Below are 13,806 nucleotides of genomic sequence, written 5' to 3'. Positions count from 1 at the left end.
GAAAGAAAACTCTTTCTTTAAAATAGCCACAGACCATGACTAAACATAAGTTTCTAAATTGCTTGTCTTTGAGACAAGAAAATCACCTATATATTTTGGGGTCAATAGCTCAAATGTCAAGGTCACAACAAGTGAAAGGGACTTTCAAAATATATTTTGATATGACAGTTCGATGATGTAGTGTTTATTGTATTTTTTTCAGTTTGATTTATAAAATTTTCTTCCGTAGAAGTCAAGTAACTTGTTCTTTATTACAGGTTGCATTTGATGATAAGTTCCCAGAACATGCAGAACTAGCAGGTCTCTTTGGTATCAGAAACCATTCTCTCCCTAGTAGCATCACATATTCAGGTAACAGGTCTCTTTGGTATCAGAAACCATTCTCTCCATAGTAGCATCACATATTCAGGTAACAGGCATTTGTTCACGGTCATTTCTGGTTCATTATTCAGCTTCTGCAATGAAGTATGTACAAAGTCATGAACCAGTCCAGACAGTCAAAATATGTCTGCCATGCTTTCATTCAGCTCAGTCACTCCATCTGCAAATCATACTGCAATAATTTAATATTAAGCTGTGATAGATGTGTATGAACATAATAGATTTTTATATGATGGTATTAGTTCGCTATCAGTTTTGTTAGTTTTATAAAATTTGCTCTTGATGATAAAAGAAACTACAGTAGATTTGTTTCCACCAGGCAAAATGAATGTTAAATCATTTAAGCTTGAGTGGTGTATAATTTTTTTTATAATTTCTTTTCTGTTCATATCAGATTTCAAAGACTTTGAATTTATGATTATGTCCTACAATTCATTTGCCCCTTTGTTAAATTATTTCTTTTTATGTAGTTTACAGTTTTCTATATCAGTCTCTGTGACCGTGGATCAAACTGCAAAACTTTGAAATCATTTTTCTTCCATTTATTATATGAATGTTAAAATGTATTTACAAATTTCAAATCTGACCAAGGGATTTCTGGGCCATATTTAGGGTAAAATGAATTCTGTCCCTTTGATTTTGACTCTTAAGTCTAAACTAGGGTGAACTATTGATGCCTTCATCAGTCAGATTGCATTAAGTTATATGTTTCATATTTCTAAATATTCACGATTAAAATCTTGGATGATAGAGCATCTTGGGAAATTTTATAAAGACTTTTATTGTCTAATGAAAATGTATCCTGTTGAATTTGATTATCGGTATATCAGCTAATTCTTTCATATATTTTAAAAGAAGAATATGTGCTATCCATAACAGCATAAATTCATAAATCATCAAATCTTCCTATTACCGAGTTAATTTATCAATAGAATACTAATCCTGCTTTGATCATTCTATAGCTCTTGCCTGTAACTCATCATATTAACCCAGTATTTTGGTTTTGGTTCTTTCTGTAGCTCTTGCCTGTAGCTCATGTTAACTCAGCCTTTTGATTTTTGATCATTCTATAGCTATTGCCTGTAACTCATCATATTAACTCAGTCTTTTGTTTTTTGATCATTTTGTTGTTATCTGTAAACAACAGAGCTACAATCATGATTTAGTATTGTCAGTTCAACCAATTTTTTTTCTCTAATATCATTTGGACATCTTTTGAGTCAGACAGTGTGTATTATAGTAATAATGGACAGGACATTAAACATATTTAACCACTTAAATTTTCAGAGCAAATGAACAAAGCTTTAGAAGCAGTTTGGACACTATATCCATTAGCTGTAAGTAGCAGTTGTTATGTACATGTAAACATTTGGTGTCAAACCCTCACAGCTTAAGGATAGCTTACAGATAAATCTTCAATAAACAATCCATTTTAAAAATTCAAAAAAGTCTTTGAATACTAAGTTGTTATAGAGTTTGTTCTGCCTACTTTAGCAGTTAGCTGGATATAAGCACATCCACTTTATCAGCAGTTAGCTGGATATAAGCACATCCACTTTATCAGCAGTTAGCTGGATATAAGCACAGACACTTTATTAGCATTTAGCTTGATATAAGCACAGGCATATTATTATTAGCATTTAGCTGGATATAAGCACAGGCACATTATTATCATTTAGCTGGATATAAGCACAGGCACATTAGCAGTTAGCTGGATATAAGCACATCCACTTTATCAGCAGTTAGCTGGATATAAGCACAGGCACATTATTAGCATTTAGCTGGATATAAGCACAGGCACATTATTAGCATTTAGCTGGATATAAGCACAGGCACATTATTAGCATTTAGCTGGATATAAGTACAGGCACATTATTAGCATTTAGCTGGATATAAGCACATCCACTTTATCAGCAGTTAGCTGGATATAAGCACAGGCACATTATTAGCATTTAGCTGGATATAAGCACAGGCACATTATTAGCATTTAGCTGGATATAAGCACAGGCACATTATTAGCATTTAGCTGGATATAAGTACAGGCACATTATTAGCATTTAGCTGGATATAAGCACATCCACTTTATCAGCATTTAGCTGGATATAAGCACAGACACTTTATTAGCATTTAGCTGGATATAAGCACATCCACTTTATCAGCAATTAGCTGGATATAAGCACATCCACTTTATCAGCATTTAGCTGGATATAAGCACATCACTTTATCAGCAGTTAGCTGGATATAAGCATGGACACATTATTAGCAGTTAGCTGGATATAAGCATGGACACATTATTAGCAGTTATCTGGATATAATCACAGACACTTAATCAGCACTCAACTGGATATAAGCACAGGCACGTTAATAGCATTTAGCTGGATACAAGCACAGGCACATTATTAGCAGTTAGCTGGATATAAGCACATCCACTTCATCAGCAGTTAGCTGGATATAAGCACATCCACTTTATCAGCAGTTAGCTGGATATAAGCACAGGCATATTATTAGCATTTAGCTGGATATAAGCACAGGCACATTAGCAGTTAGCTGGATATAAGCATGTACACATTATTAGCAGTTAGCTGGATATAAGCACTTACACTTTATCAGCAGTCAATTGGATATAAGCACAGGCACATTATTAGCATTTAGCTGGATATAAGCACAGGCACATTATTAGCAGTTAGCTGGATATAAGCACAGACACTTTATCAGCAGTTAGCTGATATAATCAAAGGCACATTATTATCATTTAGCTGGATATAAGCACAGTCACATTATTATCATTTAGCTGGATATAAGCACAGGCACATTATTAGCATTTAGCTGGATATAAGCATGGATACATTATTAGCATTTAGATGGACATAAGCACATGCACATTATTAGCAGTTAGCTGGATAAAAGCACATTCACTTTATCAGCAGTGATGGCAGTGATGATATTATGACTTTGTAAAAATGTTTGGTACTTTTTATCAATAGTGAACATTTTGAATTAAAGTTATGGAAATCATGTCATACACATTGTAGCATTCTTCACAGGCCTGTAGAATAACTGTCAGCTTAAATTTTATGAGATCGTTGTCTTAGTAGTTCCATTAGTTGTACAGGTAGTTGTAGTTCCATTGCTAAACAGGTTGTTGTAGATTTATTAGCTATACAGGTTGTTGTAGTTCCATTGCTGTACAGGTTGTTGTAGTTCCATTAGCTGTACAGGTTGTTGTAGTTCCATTAGCTGTACATGTTGTAATGACATTAGCTGTACAGGTTGTTGTTGTTCCATTATCTGTACAGGTTCCATTACTGTATAGGCTGTTCTAGTTCCATTGCTGTACAGGTTGTTGTAATTCCATTACCTGTACAGGTCATTGTAGTTCCATTAGCTGTACAGGTTGTTGTAGTTCCTTTGCTGTACAGGTTGTTATAGTTCCATTGCTGAACAGGTTGTTGTAGTTCCATTATCTGTACAGGTTGTTGTAGATCCATTAGCTATACAGGTTGTTGTAGTTCCATTAGCTGTACAGGTTGTGGTAGTTCCAATGCTGTATAGGTTGTTGTAGTTCCATTGCTGCACAGGTTGTTGTAGTTCCATTAGTTGTACAGGTTCCATTGCTGTACAGGTTGTTGTAGTTCCATTGCTGTACAGGTTGTTGTAGTTCCATTACTGTACAGGTTATAGTTCCATTGCTGTACAGGCTTCATTGCTGTACAGGTTGTTGTAGTTTCATTAGCTGTACAGGTTCCATTGCTGTACAGGTTGTTGTAGTTCCATTAGCTGATCAAGTTGTTGTAGTTCTGTTGTTGAAAACTTACAGTCTTACAAAAAATAAGACTATTTATTGACATAGGAAAGGAACTTCTTGATTGAATATTGTTGTTTCTGAAACCATCTGAAATAGTGAGAATAATCATTATTGTAGAAAGAAATATTTCATAATCATTTCCAGATACAACCTACATGCAGACCAAATCATAATTATTGACTTGGTTCGTTATTATGAGGTTTTGTATACTTCTCTCATATTTTTGCTATTACACAAATAATACCACACAAATTATGAGCATAATAAAATCATACAAGGTGTCAGCACAATATAACACAATGTATGAGAATAATATGACAGAAGATATATGAATAATCACAGAGTATGAGCACAATAATGTAACGTTTTGAGCATAATCAACATAACACCAATTATGAGCATAATAAGCATATTCAGCATAATACAAGGTATGAGCATAATCAACATAACACAAGGTATGGGCATAATCAACATAACACAAGGTATGAGCATAATCAACATAACACAAGGTATGAGCATAATCAACATAACACAAGGTATGGGCATAATCAACATAACACAAGGTATGAGCATAATCAACATAACACAAGGTATGAGCATAATCAACATAACACAAGGTATGAGCATAATCAACATAACACAAAGTATGAGCATGAATATATTGTCAGGGTATCATAATGTAATGTAAGTCATACTTTTGAACATATCTGAGTGAATTATTAAACAAAATATTGCATTTTGATGTCAAGTGATAACTAGAATCTATAGTATTCACTTACCCTCTTGTTTGTTTATACCTTATACCGATTTTTGATATGAAAATCATCAGGACATAAAAAAAATGAACACTTTGTCAATGCTAACCTGATTGTCTGCAGAGGGTCCCTAACAATGTCAACTTGTTGGCTTTGCGAACAAAATTGGAGTTTCTTTAATATTATGGTTGCCATAGTTGTGTGGTCAAATCTGTTTAGTAAGACAGCAGAAGTGATTTAGTTGGAATACATATATACAAAAGTTGCTCTTTTTTATTTGTTCATTGGTTTTAGAATGTTAAAACTAAACATTGTATATATTGGATGCAGACTTTAAAATATTTACTAAAAATGGAGTTTTAGAAATCAGAAAAGGTCACTGAGTGGTTTGTTGGGTTAAAAAGCAAACAAGATGACTGTTTGGACCCTCTGATGACAAATCAGAGTTATAAATTCATGAATGAAATTACTACGTTTTGTGCATTTTTTATATCCTTGATGCTTTTTATTTTTTTAAATCAGTAAGAGGGCACATCAAATGGGAAGGTAAGCAAACACATAACAGTTGGTTAATTTCATATGGATTTTTCACTTAAGAATAAAAATATGTTCAAGTATTTAGTGAGCTTTTACGTAGCATTATATATTAATGAATTGACAGGCACACGTGATAGTACTGGAAGAGGAACTTCTTCTTGCCTCGGATTTCCTCTATTTCATGGCACAGTGTGCCCCTATCTTTGAAAGGGATGAAACTTTGTTTGCCATCTCAGCTTTCAATTATAATGGTAAGTTCTTTTTGTCTTGTGTCACTATCTTAGCTTTTTGTTGTGTTATTTAATCTCAGATAGTTTGTTATACTCAAAAAATGCAAGTGCTAAGCTGACCTCAAAGATAAACCTATCTTGAAAATATGCCATTCAATTCCTATGACATTTAGCTTTCAGAAGTAAGTCTGACATATAAGCTGTTAATATGACCTTTTGCTTTTTAGAGTTTGTCTCAAAAATAAGACAAAAGCATTCAGTTCCTATAACCTTTTGCACTCAAAGTAAGTCTAAAAAATAAGCCATACAATTCCCACGACCTTTTGCTTTCATAGTAGGTTCAGAATGAAGCCATTTAATGCCTGTGCCCTTTTGCTTTCAGAAGCAGGTCTAAAAAATAAACATGCACTTTTACTTTCCTAAGCAAGTCTCAAACATAAGCCATTCAATTCCTATAATTAACCACCTAATATATTTACTTCATATTTTGTATGCTTATAAGTTAACATGGAAAGCATAGAAACAAGTGTCTCAATTAAAGAAACACTGATACTCAAATTATATGTTAAAATCTAATTGTAAAATCATATTTAAATTTTATAATCGAATAAAAATATTCTTATCAAAGTTACATTCTTGTACCATCATATATAACTTAATATAATAGAATAAAAATGTCTTATTAATGTTACATTTTAATAGTATAGATTTACAAATACTTTTAATCTCATATGCTATATGCATAAGTAATTTTAAGTTACATTTTGTTACTTGTTTAGGCTAGAATAAACAGTAACACAAGAAAGAGTGAAAACAACAAGCTTTGAAAAATATGACATAATTTATTTCCCTGGAAAAATACTGTAAATATGAGAACTTACAGTTTGCAGAATTGAATCCAAGAATAATACAAGAATAATCCACGAATAAAGTTTTTGAAGTCCTAATACTGAAATGTTCTAATGATTCCAAGTTTGAGTCCCGACAAAGAATTCGAGATGGAAGGTGATGACATATGCTGTAGTCTGTACTGTGTTGAAGTCTACAGTACCTTGTAAAAACACAATAATTTATCCTCCAGTTTTGGAAATCCAAATAAAATTTTCAAGAAATATCCTTGTTCAAGAGTTCTGTATGAATACAATAATATTTCCAAAGAAATGAATTAATCTTCTAGAGCCTAAGTAATCAGAAGAAGAATTAACATATAACTCAAAAACTCCAAAATTTAAATACTTCTTTACTGGTCACAACAGAAGAAAACAACTTGACACCAAATGTTTAAAAGCCCGGACTCTGAGATCTCTCTCTCTAAACATCACTATTAATACTAAGTACACCAATCCTTCAATAACTCGTGCCCTGTCAGCCGTGGCTCCCATTTTTTAAACCCGAAAAAAAACCAAAAATGTATCCCTATTTGTTGAACTTGAAGAAAATCGTGATCAAAATTGGTAACGGAAACTTTGATGTATCGCTCGTTTTATTGTTGAAAACGTTAGATAGGACCTGGAAATTTTAATGAACACTATGAAATATTAAATTTAAAAATAGCTCATACAATTTTTTACATTTTCTTTCCAAACAACATTCCTAGTACACCACACTTAACGATATGTAAGGAAATTTAGATAAATGAAAATGTCACTTACACAGAGTGGAGGCAGTACTTTAATAAATAAATACAAATTAAATAATTTTTTATCAATTGAAATTTTTGTTCTAGTTCCATCTTTTAGTTCCTTTTAAGTGTAATCATCATAAATGCAGTATGTCCTCTTGTAATTAAACATACAATGCGTCAATCTACCGTAACAGCTATGTCCATGAGCGTTTCTCTGAGAACCTAATTAAGTGCTGACCATGTTTTGATAACTGAATTGTGGAAGTATTTATTGTATTGTTGCACTGAATTGAAAGCTGGCCTCCTTTGTATTATCATGTTAATTTTGAATTAAAAAAAGGAGGTGGAATAAAAGAAAAGTTAAAAGGCAGAAAAATTGGACTAACTTAAAATCTAGCGGCCTCGGTCATATGTCGGGTGAACTCACTTCATTTGATCAGTCGAACACTGTAGTAAACGTTATTGTGTATGTAAGAGAAACTACCATAAATTAACCGACTCTTTCATAACTGTGATCATAGATAACAAGGCAGCCAAGTGAAATGAATACTTCGTAAAATATCAAGCTTGATTTCACAGATGTGGACCATTGTGGGCAAGCGAGGTTCAGAGAATTCTTGAACTGGCATTTAGAGATATCCTCAGGGGTGATAAGAAATTTCATTATTACTCCCAGTGAAATCACAACCTTAACATTGTACTAACTGTCACGAAAAAATGTCGTGTGTTTTTGATAAAAAGGAATCTTGTTTGGTGGTGTATCAACAGTTAGTCTAGTTCCCAAATTATGGACTACTGATGTGGCAAGATACTATTAAACACCACTATGGGAACCAGATTCATAAAGAAAACAAAAAGCAGTGACGTAATGCACAGATTTTCGTGTACACTTGATGGTTGTTCAAACCAGTTGGAACGATCTTTCATATGTTGGATATTTTGATGAAAAATTGTTTTTTTAACATAATAATGAACAACTTCATTAGAAAAAGTGCATTATTAAAAATTATTATCAATGTGATTGTAAAATGAGGATTCAGTCATTAAACAGCCCAGTTCCCGAACGCTGGTTTCCCCCCTCCTTACGGTGTTTTCTATGTCAAAGCGATTTTTTTTCAATTTTTGGAGGTCCCGCGGTAACTCTTTTATAGTGTAGTCTATGTTTGTGGACCCTGTTGTGTATGATTTATTGAGGGAGAGGTGTATTTTGCAATTTTGGAAATGCCTAATTGCAAAATAGACGATGACGTGATCATGTTGACATGTAAAAGTCACATAGCTCCTGTATGTCTTTGATAATAACCAATCATTTTACTCCTTGAAAAAAGTTATTTACTTGACGCTCAATCAAGGCCAGGAACTAAGCCAAAAATAGAAACAATTGTTTCTGTTTTTAGGTATTTATAGAAAGATTCAGGTCAAACTGACTTTTCTGGAAAATATCAAATTCCTTGTAAACAAAATTACTTTATATTGACATGTAAAGAAAATAAAAAGATTCCAAAACCCACAATCAAATCAAATCAAATACAACTTAAATCAAATATAAATTAAATCTAAAATATGCAACAATTTTAAAGGTATAGATTTAAAGTTCTTTTAAATTAATTGTTGCATGCTTTATGCATAATTTTAGTACTTAGGAACCATTTTCACATTGTATATTATTAAAAAAATGAGCCAAACAAAAAAATATCATTGTAAATAATACAAGCATAGAATTGATTTCTTGTTTATCTACTGGTAATTTTACTTTGAAAATGAATCAGTCTAGTAAATATATTTAGAAACTGCTTTAATTTAACCACAAAGTGATTTTTGTGTTAAGACAATATTCTGTAGCATGTCATTCATTAAATTGCTTGGCTGAAACTAAAATCACATTGAGCAGAGATAAATGTTTAATTTATTAATTTTTTCTGCATCAGATTATTTTCTGTCAACAACTTAATGTTAAAAGTGTTTTTATTCATTTTTTAAAATTTTTTTCCAAGAGCTAGGAGTTATCCATTTATGTTTATGCTTCTGCAACAAATAATAGTTTAATTTAATTGAAATTATTGCTTCATAATGTTATGAACAGAAAATGCAGAGATCTTCCATCAGTTTTCTTGGTATTCCTAATAATGCAATAGTTAGGCTCTTTGAGACATCATAATTTATAGCTGAATTTTTAAATAAATCTAAGACATAAAATATCAGATAATTGTAAATGCCAGTGTGTCATTTCTTTTTATACCTAAACTTAATTTTTTTTACTTAAATCATTTCTGATTTCTATAAATTACTTCTTGATTTTATAGTGACATATATTCTTTATGACAGATATCTGTATGACTTTTTGTGTTAAAGACAGTTTATAGTAGGGGTGTCCAAACTTTTTTGGCTGGTGGCCAAAACAGATAAAATGTTTAAGGTTGTGAGCTGCATGAGCAAAATCAGTTTAATAATTAAATCTGAAAGACCAACACAATTATTATATTACAGTCTAATAACATTATTATTACATGGTTGTTATAATATTGTTAAATAAGATAGTTGATATTGTGATAGATACATAAAACATCATTAGAGAACAATGCAGAAAAAGGGAATAATTGTTAGTTAAAATGCATATTTTCAAAAGGACTGCCTACATGGCCACAGGCTGCACAATGTGAAGGACTGGGTTGCATATGGGCTGCAAGTTTCACACACCTGGTTTAAAGGAATAAAAAGAAGAAAAAAATCACAAAATATCAGTTGAAATAAGACAAATTAGTCACATAGCATACTGAAATAAAACAAATCAGGCACACAGCATACTGAAATAAGACAAATCAGGCATGCAGCATACTGAAATAAAACAAATCAGGCACATATCATACTGAGACAAGACAAATAAAACGTGCAGAAAAATGAAATCAGACAAATCAAATTAGGCACACAGCTTACTGTAATAAGACAAAATCAGACATACAGCATACTGAAATGAGACAAATCAGGCACATAGCATACTGAAATAAGACAAATCAGGCACATAGCATACTGAAATAAGACAAATCAGGCATGCAGAAAAATGAAATAAGACAAATCAAATTGGGCACACAGCTTACTGAAATAAGACAAAATCAGACATTCAGCATACTGAAATAAGACAAATTAGGCACATAGCATACTGAAATAAGACAAATCAGGCACATAGCATACTGAAATAAGACAAACAGGCACATAGCAAACTGAAATAAGACAAATCAAATTAGGCACACAGCTTACTGAAATAAGACAAAATCAGACATTCAGCGTACTGAAATAAGACAAATTAGGCACATAGCATACTGAAATAAGACAAATCAGGCATGCAGAAAAATGAAATAAGACAAATCAAATTAGGCACACAGCTTACTGAAATAAGACAAAATCAGACATTCAGCATACTGAAATAAGACAAATCAGGCATGCAGAAAAAATGAAATAAGACAAATCAAATTAGGCACACAGCTTACTGAAATAAGACAAAATCAGACATTCAGCATACTGAAATAAGACAAATCAGGCATGCAGAAAAATGAAATAAGACAAATCAGGCACATATCATACTGAAATAAGACAAATCAGGCACATAGCATACTGAAATAAGACAAACAGGCACATAGCAAACTGAAATAAGACAAATCAGGCACATGGCATGCTGATATAAGACAAATCAGGCACATATCATACTGAGATAAGACAAATCAGGCATGCAGAAACCTGAAATAAGATAAATCAAATTAGGCACACAGCTTACTGAAATAAGACAAAATCAGACATACAGCATACTGAAATAAGACAAATCAGGCACATAGCATACTGAAATAAGACAAATCAGGCACATAGCATACTGAAATAAAACAAATCTGGCACATAGCATATTGAAATAAGACAAATCAGGCATGCAGCATACAGAACTAAGACAAATCAGGCACATATCATACTGAAATAAGACAAATCAGGCACATAGCATACTGAAATAAGACAAATCAGGCATGCAGCATACTGAAATAAAACAAATCAGGCACACAGCATACTGAAATAAGACAAATCAGGTAAACAACATACTGAAATAAAACAAATAGGCACATAGCATACTGAAATAAGACAAATCAGGTATGCAGAAAACTGAAATAAGACAAATCAAATTAGGCACTCAGCTTACTGAAATAAGACAAAATCAGACATACAGCATACTGAAATAAGACAAATCAGGCACATAGTATACTGAAATAAGACAAACAGGCACATAGTATACTGAAATAAGACAAATCAGGCACATAGCATACTGAAATAAAACAAATCAGGCACATAGCATACCGGGGCCCCAAGTGGCTGAGTGGTCTAAAGCGCTCTCCTTTACGGATCACTGCCATCTCACCTCTGTCTGTGCCGGTTCAAGTCTCGGATTATGCCAATGTGGGTATGTGAGAAAGCTTGTCAGTAGCTTCTTGTGGGTTGGTGGTTATTTCCGGGGTTTTCTCGGGTTCTTCCTCCACCATTCATACTGGCCGCCATATATAGCCTTTCGTGTGCTGAAAAATGGCGTTAAACCCCACAACAACAGCATCAACAACATCACATGGCATACTGAAATAAGACAAATCAGGCATGCAGCATACTGAACTAAAACAAATCAGGCACATAGCATACTGAAATAAGACAAATCAGGCATGCAGCATGCTGAAGTAAGACAAATTAGGCACATATCATGCTGAAGAAAGACAAATTAGGCACATATCATACTGAAATAAGACCATTCAGGCATGCATCTTACTGAGATAAGATAAATTGGGCTCACAGCATACTGAAATAAGACAAATCAGGCACGTAGCATACTGAACTAAGACAAATCAGACACATAGCATACTGAAATAAGACAAATCAGGCACATAGCATACTGAAATAAAACAAATCAGGCACATAGCATACCGGGGCCCCGAGTGGCCGAGTGGTCTAAAGTGCTCTCCTTTACGGATCACTGCCATCTCACCTCTGTCTGCGCCGGTTCGAGTCTCGGATTATTCCAATGTGGGTATGTGAGAAAGCTTGCCAGTAGCTTCTTGTGGGTCGGTGGTTATTTCCGGGGTTTTCCCGGGTTCTTCCTCCACCATTCATACTGGCCGCCATATATAGCCTTTCGTGTGCTGAAAAATGGCGTTAAACCCCACAACAACAACATCACATAGCATACTGAAATAAGACAAATCAGGCATGCAGCATACTGAACTAAGACAAATCAGGCACATAGCATACTGAAATAAGACAAATCAGGCATGCAGCATGCTGAAGTAAGACAAATTAGGCACATATCATGCATGCTGAAGAAAGACAAATTAGGCACATATCATACTGAAATAAGACTATTCAGGCATGCATCTTACTGAGATAAGATAAATTGGGCTCACAGCATACTGATATAAGACAAATCAGACACATAGCATACTGAAATAAGACAATTCAGGCACATAGCATACTGAAATAAAACAAATCAGGCACATAGCATACCGGGGCCCTGAGTGGCCGAGTGGTCTAAAGCGCTCTCCTTTACGGATCACTGCCATCTCACCTCTGTCTGCGCCGGTTCGAGTCTCGGCTTATGCCAATGTGGGTATGTAAGAAAGCTTGCCAGTAGCTTCTTGTGGGTTGGTGGTTATTTCTGCGGTTTTCCAGGTTCTTCCTCCACCATTCATACTGGCCGCCATATATAGCCTTTCGTGTGCTGAAAAATGGTGTTAAACCCCACAACAACATCACATAGCATACTGAAATAAGACAAATCAGGCATGCAGCATACTGAACTAAGACAAATCAGGCACATAGCATACTGAAATAAGACAAATCAGGCATGCAGCATGCTGAAGTAAGACAAATTAGGCACATATCATGCTGAAGAAAGACAAATTAGGCACATATCATACTGAAATAAGACTATTCAGGCATGCATCTTACTGAGATAAGATAAATTGGGCTCACAGCATACTGAAATAAGACAAATCAGGCACGTAGCATACTGATATAAGACAGACACATAGCATACTGATTAAAGACAAATCAGGCACATAGTGTACTGAAATAAAACAAATCAGGCACATAGCATACTGATATAAGACAAACAGGCACATAGCATACTGAAATAAGACAAGTCAGGCATGCAGCATACTGAACTAAGACAAATCAGGCACATAGCATACTGAAATAAGACAAATCAGGCATGCAGCATACTGAAATAAGACAAATCAGGCACATAGCGTACTGAAATAAGACAAATGAGTCATGCAGCATACTGAGATCATATAAACTGGGCTCACAGCATACTGAAATAAGACAGCATACTGAAATAAGACAAAATCAGGTGCGCAGGTTACTGCGAAGTGTAGGTTACTAAATATGATGCAAATACAAAAAGTCTAGTACAGTGTAATTGGGAACAGATTTTCTTTCATACATATTTGTGTGTCA

General features: G+C 33.8%; 1 protein-coding gene across 3 annotated transcripts in view; it reads left to right on the top strand.

The window, feature by feature from the left end:
- LOC149787914 (protein O-linked-mannose beta-1,2-N-acetylglucosaminyltransferase 1-like) overlaps positions 1-13,806 on the top strand; it is a 164,523-nt gene that overhangs the window by 97,447 nt on the left and 53,270 nt on the right. For all 3 annotated transcript variants that reach the window (XM_089974161.1, XM_089974160.1, XM_089974162.1), the window contains exons 19-21: positions 258-351; positions 1,669-1,718; positions 5,603-5,729. In XM_089974161.1, coding sequence (XP_089830287.1) covers positions 258-351; positions 1,669-1,718; positions 5,603-5,729 — 271 coding nt within the window. The remainder of the gene's footprint in view (positions 1-257; positions 352-1,668; positions 1,719-5,602; positions 5,730-13,806) is intronic.

Source organism: Sinohyriopsis cumingii, chromosome 11, assembly GCF_028554795.1.
Source record: "Sinohyriopsis cumingii isolate HCF-2022 chromosome 11, ASM2855479v2, whole genome shotgun sequence".
Classification (NCBI taxonomy): Eukaryota; Metazoa; Mollusca; class Bivalvia; order Unionida; family Unionidae; genus Sinohyriopsis; species Sinohyriopsis cumingii.
The sequence above is the reverse complement of the archived record's forward strand: the minus strand, read 5'-3'. Positions and strand labels throughout refer to the sequence as shown.